The 8,065-nt window shown below is 44.4% G+C and overlaps 2 protein-coding genes across 2 annotated transcripts in view; one reads left to right on the plus strand and one right to left on the minus strand.

Annotated features, from left to right (window-relative positions):
• gtf3c1 (general transcription factor IIIC subunit 1) overlaps window positions 1-3,229 on the plus strand; it is a 28,869-nt gene extending 25,640 nt beyond the window's left edge. Inside the window, exons 33-38 of the mRNA XM_088303585.1 lie at window positions 63-392; window positions 1,330-1,472; window positions 1,548-1,909; window positions 2,026-2,456; window positions 2,700-2,889; window positions 2,974-3,229. Of these exons, the coding sequence (XP_088159711.1) occupies window positions 63-392; window positions 1,330-1,472; window positions 1,548-1,909; window positions 2,026-2,456; window positions 2,700-2,889; window positions 2,974-3,165 (1,648 nt within the window). The 3' untranslated portion in view covers window positions 3,166-3,229. The remainder of the gene's footprint in view (window positions 1-62; window positions 393-1,329; window positions 1,473-1,547; window positions 1,910-2,025; window positions 2,457-2,699; window positions 2,890-2,973) is intronic.
• A 1,001-nt stretch (window positions 3,230-4,230) lies between these two features.
• ufl1 (UFM1-specific ligase 1) lies at window positions 4,231-7,292 on the minus strand. The gene is made up of 2 exons (XM_088303584.1): window positions 7,056-7,292; window positions 4,231-6,962 (listed from the first exon to the last, which is right to left on the minus strand). Exon 2 carries the CDS (start codon window positions 6,920-6,922, stop codon window positions 4,544-4,546), a length of 2,379 nt encoding a protein of 792 aa, XP_088159710.1. The 5' UTR covers window positions 6,923-6,962; window positions 7,056-7,292; the 3' UTR covers window positions 4,231-4,543.
• Between the last annotated feature and the right edge of the window lie 773 nt (window positions 7,293-8,065).

Genomic DNA, 8,065 nt, shown 5'->3' on the forward strand with positions numbered 1-8,065 from the left:
GCCAGGAAATTGGCTGCGTACTCTTGATCCAGGTGTATTGTAAATGCTTTTTTCCCTGACAGGTTATTTTCATGGCGTTTTCCTTACACCCTGTGTACCGACTCGTTCCGCTTCCTGAAGACTTTGCTGAATAACGGTACAAGCAACGACAGGTCTTCTGTCTCCTACCATCTGGAGACGGAAAACCGGACAGAGAATGGCGAGGAAGCAGAAGGCTGCCGAACCGGCGATCTGGAACATTCTGGAATGATGCCCTTCCATCTGGACTCTCCTGGAGGAGCATGCATAGTGACGCTCACGCTGATGAGTTTGGGACTCCTGTCTGTTCACATCTCCATTCCCAATAAGATGGTCGTGGTGGACAGCAACCTGGTGGACAATGACATCAGAAGGTATGTCCTTTATGATGGCGTGCTAGAATTTATATCCCCTATGGACTTATTCTGGTGTTTCGCTGCTCTACATTTCAGATTGTTTTAGCAGTTAGCAGAGCTTCTCCATTTCCAATTTTCTATTGTTGCTCTGTGTGTACATGACTAGCTACTTCTCATCCACCTTAGGTGGTAACGATATTTGCCAGAAGTGTCGCCAATTTTCTGCCATGGACGTAATGGTTAGTGACTTAGAGCAAGTTAGCTAATTGCCTATTTTATTCTTGTATTGTATAAAGCTGAATGGGCGTGGCACAGTGGATAAATTGTTAGCACGTCTGCCTCATCGTTTCCTCCCACATTCCAAAAAAGCATGCATGGTAGGTTGATTGAGCACTCTAAATTGTCCCTCGGTGTGAGTGTGGATGCTTGTTTGTCTTTGTGTGCCCTTCGACTGGACAGGGTGGACCTTGCCTACTGCCCGAAGACAGCTGGGATAGGCTCCAGCACCCCCGCGACCCTTGTGAGGACAAGCGGTTAAGATAATGAATGCATGGATAAACCTGATTGGGCTTCAGCATGGTGGAGAAGGACAAGATTGCCAGTGATGAGGGCGAGTTAGCTGACTCACTGGCTGTTTCTTTTTAGCTAGCAAGCAAGATGGCTGGCTAATTACCACTTTTATTAATATATTGAATCTGATTCAGGAAGAGGAGGCTGGCGAGGAATATGAACAAGCTGGCTAGCTTGTTCGTTAGCATGATAGCTAGCAAGTTGGCTAATTACCTTCATTGTTATTGTATTGTACGAATCAGACTGGGCTTCAGCATGGTATCATGGAGAAAGAGGACGACATCGCCAGTGATGAGTGTGGTGGCTACCTAGTTAGTTAGCTTGCAAACTAGTTAGCTAATGACCTCTTTTACTAATGTAATGTATAAATCAAATTTGTCTCTAGCATGGTGTCATTGGAAGAAGAGGATGATGAGGACGATGTCGCCGGCGAGGAATGCGAGGGCAAAAAGAAGTTGCGAGTCAATGCTCATCGGGCTTCACACACCAAGTTCTTGATAATGAAAGGCTTTTGCATTCCCGGCATTGGTACGTTAATATTTGATATTCTGGTGTTGCTAAAGAATAAGAATGCTATCCATTAATATTGACTGGGGTTCACAGTTAAACTCCGGAACCTGAACACCACCGACAACATAGTGGTGGAGTCATGCGTGCTCAGAATGCAGCTTAGACAAACGCCAGTTTGCGGCCTGTTAAGTGACGACGGCATTCCTTTGGACTTCTCTAAATCTGGCCCATCACTGCTGCCGTCCGTCCTCACGCGCTGCATCCAGAACGTTGCGCCCAGTCCGGCCCTTTGCTCCGGCTACTCGTCTGAGGACTTGGAGGCGAGCACCCTGCTGAGGAAGCACCTGGACGGAGCAGGAGAAAGGGGGGTAGACCAGGTGGACCTGTTCCAGGAGCTCGCTCACCTCCGTTTCCCGCAATCCGGACGCAGCAGGAGCCTGGAGCAGTACCTGGAGGTAAGTCCACTATCACACCGGATCAGGAGAGAATGACTACGTAGCTGCTGTGTAGACCACAACGCCTGCTTTTTCCCAGACCATCTCTTTTGTGTTTCTACTTTTGTCCTGTGCAGGATTTACAAGACGATGGTCAGGTCCTCAGGGTGGGCGGCTACGGCATTCGCTGGGTGCTCGTCCAGCACGCAGAGCCCTGGATCCTCACCATCAACCCCAGGAACTGGTCCGAGCTTGCAGCAGGGACCAGCAAGAATGCCTCCCAGCACAACATTCCCTTCCTGCACAAGAGGCGAAGGGGTGAAGCCCGGCAGGACATCGACACGAAAGAGGAGCCTCAGGCAAAAAAAATGGCAAGGGACAAAGGACTCGAGAAAGAGGAGGATGAGGAGGACGAATTGCCGATAAAGCCAGAAGCTGAGGACTCTGCGAGAAAGGTTTCGACGGGATGCGAGAGCGTGGAAATGGAGGAAAAGTCCGATCCTGCTGTGGACGAGACAGAGGAGAAAGACGGAGAAGCCACTTTAGAGCAACAGGTTGACCTTCATGAGTAAGTTTTATTCAATGAATCGGCATCAAGTATATTTTGTCAACTTTTTTTTTCCGTTTTGTGTCAGTGCTGCCTTTACAAAACAGCAACAACAATAAGTGGTCAACAAGGTCTTTTTTTTTTTTTAGAAAAATAATCTATGTTTTCATGTTACAATTGTCCCCTGTTGGAAGCGGGGTTTTTTCTTCATTTCACATTTTTTTGCCTTAGCAAAATATGTCTTTACTGTTTCTGTGAATCCAGCAGGGACACGGTGAGCTTCGTGAGCCGTCCGTGGCGCTTGGTGGACGGGACGCTCAACCGTCAGCTGTGCAAAGGCATGTTGGAGGCCATCCTCTACCACATCATGTCCCGTCCCGGCATCCCTCAGCAAAGGCTGCTGTCTTATTACGGAGGAGTGCTGCAGCCTGTCGTCGTTCTGGAGCTGCTCCAGGTGAAAACATCCCCAAAATATTTCCTTACCCATGCACCGCCTTCTCTTCTTTATTCCTCACTCATTTTCTCTTTTCTCATGCAGTCGCTGGTAGAACTGGGCTGCGTGACAAAGAAAACTCTGGTCAAAAGACCGAAACCCTCCCTGTTCCGATGTCCGACGCTGAAGACGGAGGAGCAGCAAGAATATATTTTTTATGAGCCCACAGTCAGCTGCTGCCTCAGACTTGCTCAGGTGCTGCCCAATGAACGCCACTGGAACTACTGTGGAAAGTAATGTTTTTTTAAATTTTTTTATGTATATAAGTATTAATTCAAATGGAATAAATGTTTCAACCTCCTGTTCTTTGTCATTGCCTTTTACACAGAACAGTAACATAAGAATTTATTCCCAAACGTCGGTACTCGTAAAACTGATTTTTCTCTGTAAAAAACATTTCACTTTATTCTTCTAAAATACTATTAGGAACGTTTTTCTTGCAAGGGTAAAACAGAAAAATACAGTGACTTAAAAATGACTTCCTATTAAAAAAAGAAATGACGGCTCAATACAACTTTTGTCATCGAAAACAGTGGGGGGGTTGCAGTTAATTCTCCCTAGGAGCAAAATAATCATGGCAAATAAAATTCTCTTAAAAAAAAAACTTAACTTGGAAAAACCTTTTATATGAAACGAAACAAAACTACCCTAAAAACCATTAATGCAAAAATTCTAAGGACAAAAAGCTTCGTAATGTTTTCTTTGAACTGATGCAACTTAAAATAGACACAAATATTTTCTTCCATTACTAATTGTCTACATAATCCCATAAAATTAATTTCCCCTGTGAATGTTTTTTTTTTTTGTCAAAAGGTACAGGACAACCTCATTGTAAATCGTAAATCCTTATTTTTGTTCTGAAAAAACATGACTTAAAAAATAAAACTGTGTTGAAATGAAGTGTATTATTGTCACAAAATGACTTTTATAACGCGGGAAAAAGTACTACTTTATTCTAAAAAATGCTAACCTGCCTTTAGATTTTACTTTTGCTCATGAGTTGCACTCATAAATTCACATAGCCAGGCAGAATGTGAAAATTTGATTAATTTTTTTTTTTTTAAGGAAAATATAACTGGTGACCAAATGGGGACAATCTCGTTTTCTTTTTTGCTACACTTTAATGATTGTGCCATTCTAAATTATCTTCATTTGAATCCTATTAAAAGCCAAACGTGTTTAAATAAAAGATGCACGTGTTACAAATTCTCTCTGGGTATGTAAACTTGCGAGCACGACTGTAGTAAAAATATTAATAACAAAATACTACTCATCCCTCTGGAAAATATAACAGACCAGGAACAGCTTTTTAGCTTTGTTCAGTTTTATTGGCACAAAGCATGACATTCTCAAGCCACTTTTCATGTGAAGCACACTAGGACCATGATTGAAGTCAATCTTTTCAACATAATAAATCAGAAAAATAATTACAAACTTGCATACTTGTTATGAATTAGCTGGATCACTGCCATGAATGTTTATTTTTGTCCCCTTGAATCCAAACTACAAACTGCTGCACTGAAACACATCCTGATTCTAAACTTCTGGCGAAGTGGAGAACTCAGTTTTGAAAGCGTCTGGCGGCGAATAAGTTCATCAGAAACCAACGTTTGTATCATTTATTGGAAGGGTTAGCCTCGCTCATCGATATCTTCCTTTGGGAAAGCACCAGCTCCTTGACTTGTGGTGTCAAAACTTTGAACTGGGCCAGGACACTTGACGTCTCGTCATCCTGCTGCTCGGCGTTATCCTCGTCTTCCTGCTTCCGTCCTGGACTCTGGCTCATCAGTTGCTTCACCACCAAGCTCTGATAGACGGTAAGCAGCTGGTGCTTCTCCGTGGGGATGCGGCCCGTGAGGGTACCAATGATGTGAGGTACGCAGCGTCCCGGAGCGTGAAGGATGCAGTGGGTGCTGTCCTGAAACAGCAGCACGCTGGTGAGGTGGAGGACCAGAGCGGGGTCCTCCGCGGCTTTCAGCTGCTCGGTCAGAGTCTGGCGGTGCAGTAAGAAAGCCTGTCGCTCTTTTTTCTTGTCGGCCTTTTTCAGCATGAAGCCGCACACCTCCGCAGCGGTCTCAACGTTTTCCAGAAACTCTTCCATTGTTTTACCACTCAGACAGTTGTGCAGCTTCATCATGGGCGCTTTAGTCTCATTTGACACTTTGGCCAAAATCTTCAAACGTAGCTCGGTGGTTATGGTGCCCGGGTTCTCGACGCACATCATAAGGTCGGCGGCGAGGAAGTTGACGAGGATGTTGGTGACATCGGTGCCGACGGTTTTGAGGACGTGCTTGGCAATGATGACCTGAGTTTCGTCGGAGAAAAACGTGGTGCCTTTTTGAAACAGCCTGATGTTGTTGTACAGGTTAGTGAGCTCCTCCTGCAGATCCTTAACAGACTTTTTGTTGGCACCTGAAACTGGACAGGTGGTGGAAACGAACAAACTCCGCAGCACTTCCTGGTAGGTTTTGCTCAAAGGCTGCACCAGATGTTCCGCCAGCTCAGAGCAGATTTCTTGTGGCCAGTCATTCACTCTGTCCTCTAGTACAGCTACTATTTCTTCCTGTGTCATGAAAGGGGCTTCCTTCTTCTTAGATTGAGGTCTGGTTTCTTCATCGTCATCTTTCTTTCCTTTCTTCTTGGTTTTACGAATTCGGATCTCTCTGGCGTTGCCCCCTCCTCCTGCTTTCACTGTGCTGCTGCTGCTCTCTGCACCTTTTTTCTTGCGCTCTCCTTCCCTCTTGTCCTTTTTTGACAGTCCAGAGTTTTCCGCAACCAGGTAGGCTTTCTTCACATCCTCTTCGGTTAACAGCAACACAGGATTACTCTTGAACTCCTTCTGAGCTTTCTGTTGGATGGAATCATCAAACAAACTGAGGCACTCACCGATCCATTTTTCACTGACAACAATTGTGCCTCCGAGAAGCCGGGCAGCTGTTTGCACGTTTGTATTCCTCATAGCCTGGTTGATCAACATTGACATGTCCTCCTCTGACAGGCAGCTTGGCAAAATTGGTTGTACGTCGAGCCACGTGGCCGAGCTGACTGCTTCTTCTACAGAGGCCTCGACCTGGTCAACCAATGCCTGACTCACGCAAGCCGTGCTGAGGAAAAGTAGCTTCTGGCACTTGAAGCGCTTCTTAATGTGGCCTATGGGCTCGGGGATCCCCAGCCGGCTCAATGAATCAAACTCTAAATAGCCATTCTGTTGGAGGAAAGAATCCACCCAAGTATTCTGTGTTTTGGAGTAAATATCGGGGATGTATACAGCGTTGTCCTGTCGTCCTCCAACAATGGTTCCTCTCAGGCGTCCAGTAGTCACCAGTTCCTCCAGAACAGAATACAGGAGATGCTCCTGAAGCCCAAAAGCATTGATCATTCCGATGACAGGCGTCGGCCGAGTGATTGCGCTGAATAACCCTCTTATCTTGGCTGTGTGGCGGGCGACAAAGGCTGGAGTAAATATGATTCCCCGACTGTATTGATCCAGTTCTCCTTGGATCAGCTTCCCGAGACGCTTGGAAAGCTCATCGTTTAGGAAATCCCCAGGTAGATCGTAGCTCTTACAAAGCTCTGAAATGCTAATCAAACCAGCTTCCTGTAGTCTGTCATTGACTTCCTCAGCCAAATGGTTCAGGTAGGTGTCATCAATAAGTTGTCCGAGCACAAGTTGAACATTTCTGTCTGACTTTGCAATGTCACTTGCTCTAGTTTCAACGTCGACCCAATTGACGTTGATAATCTGCTGGAGCTCCAAAATATTTACCCGCCCTCCATGACGGTAAAGTTCATCTCGGATTTCTCTGGTGATCTGTGCTGGGGTGACGTACTCCTTTCCGTCGAGTGTATGCACCACGTCCACTTTCTTTTCTTGGATCAGTTTTGCAATAATTTCAATGCAATCCCTTTCGGATAACCTTTGCGTAGTATCGGCAAACTGTGCCCTCTGGAAATCAGCTGCAAGACGTCGAATTTCTTCCCACTCACTTGCCATTATTACGGTTGATGCAGTGAATTTTGTTTGCTTTGGTTCACTAGCATACGAGGAAATGGCGACAAGTGTTACCGACACGTCAACTTAGTGCACAAAGAAGCAACGGACTGAGATTCGCAGAGCGAGAGATTACCCTGTGAAATTTCAGGTCCTTGTGGTGGCGTGAAAAAGACGGGATCCCCCTTAAAAAAATAAATTCCACACTGCAAGTTCTTAAATCCGGTACACCATCAACGTGACCATGCTTTAACCAAATGAGGTACTAGACGTATGCTCGTGTCACGAATGGATTAAACATCAAAAGAAAGAGGAGCTAAAGCTAAAGCCTGCGTCTGCTCCCGAATATGATTGTTGATAGGTGGAAACGTGATACAGGAAAGGGGCGCTGCTGTCTACGTCACTTTTAAGCGACACATTAAAACCATTTTGACACGCGATCTTACTGTAATTTTCAGTTTTGAATAATATAAAATAACACGCTTGACCACTCCACCGTCATTTTCGGCTAGGACGAATGATGCCAGTTTTGGCAAAATTACAGAATTTTCGCATTCACCTGTACGTGATTCTTCATTACAGATACAATTAATCGGCAGATATGTGCTATAATTGAGATATGCACAATTACATTCTGACCAGTCAGAATGAAGTCATAGTCATCTTTAATTCAATTTGATAAAATACATCGTTATTTATATCGCGCATTTCACAACAGCTGGGGCTGCAACAATGCGTTTTCCTTATATAGTAATATAAATTAGCTGTAACACAAATTCAAGATATTTTACAGAAAGTTTTAACTTGGTAAAATTAATGGGCCGTCAATATCAAATTGCAAAGGCTTCAAACGCGTCACAGATTTGAATTCGAGATATCTGTCAAAATTACTATAAACTAGAACAAAGTTTCTTGCTAACTTTCTTCAGAATGTAATTACCATTGGTCAAAAGTACGTTGTTGAATATTAATTCATGGTAGCCACCGAAACGTTTTAAAGATTAGTCAATCCAATAGCCTTCTTTTTTTCTTTAATACATTTTAAACATTGCGTATATAACATACAAAAGAACTTCAATCTAATAGCGCACACCTCACGAATTCACATGGATACGCCATGGATATATTGTAAAAGATTTAAAAGCC

The sequence above is a fragment of the Idiotropiscis lumnitzeri genome, chromosome 8, assembly GCF_059441095.1.
Source record: "Idiotropiscis lumnitzeri isolate Australia: NSW breed Sydney's pygmy pipehorse chromosome 8, RoL_Ilum_1.0, whole genome shotgun sequence".
NCBI classification, from domain to species: Eukaryota; Metazoa; Chordata; class Actinopteri; order Syngnathiformes; family Syngnathidae; genus Idiotropiscis; species Idiotropiscis lumnitzeri.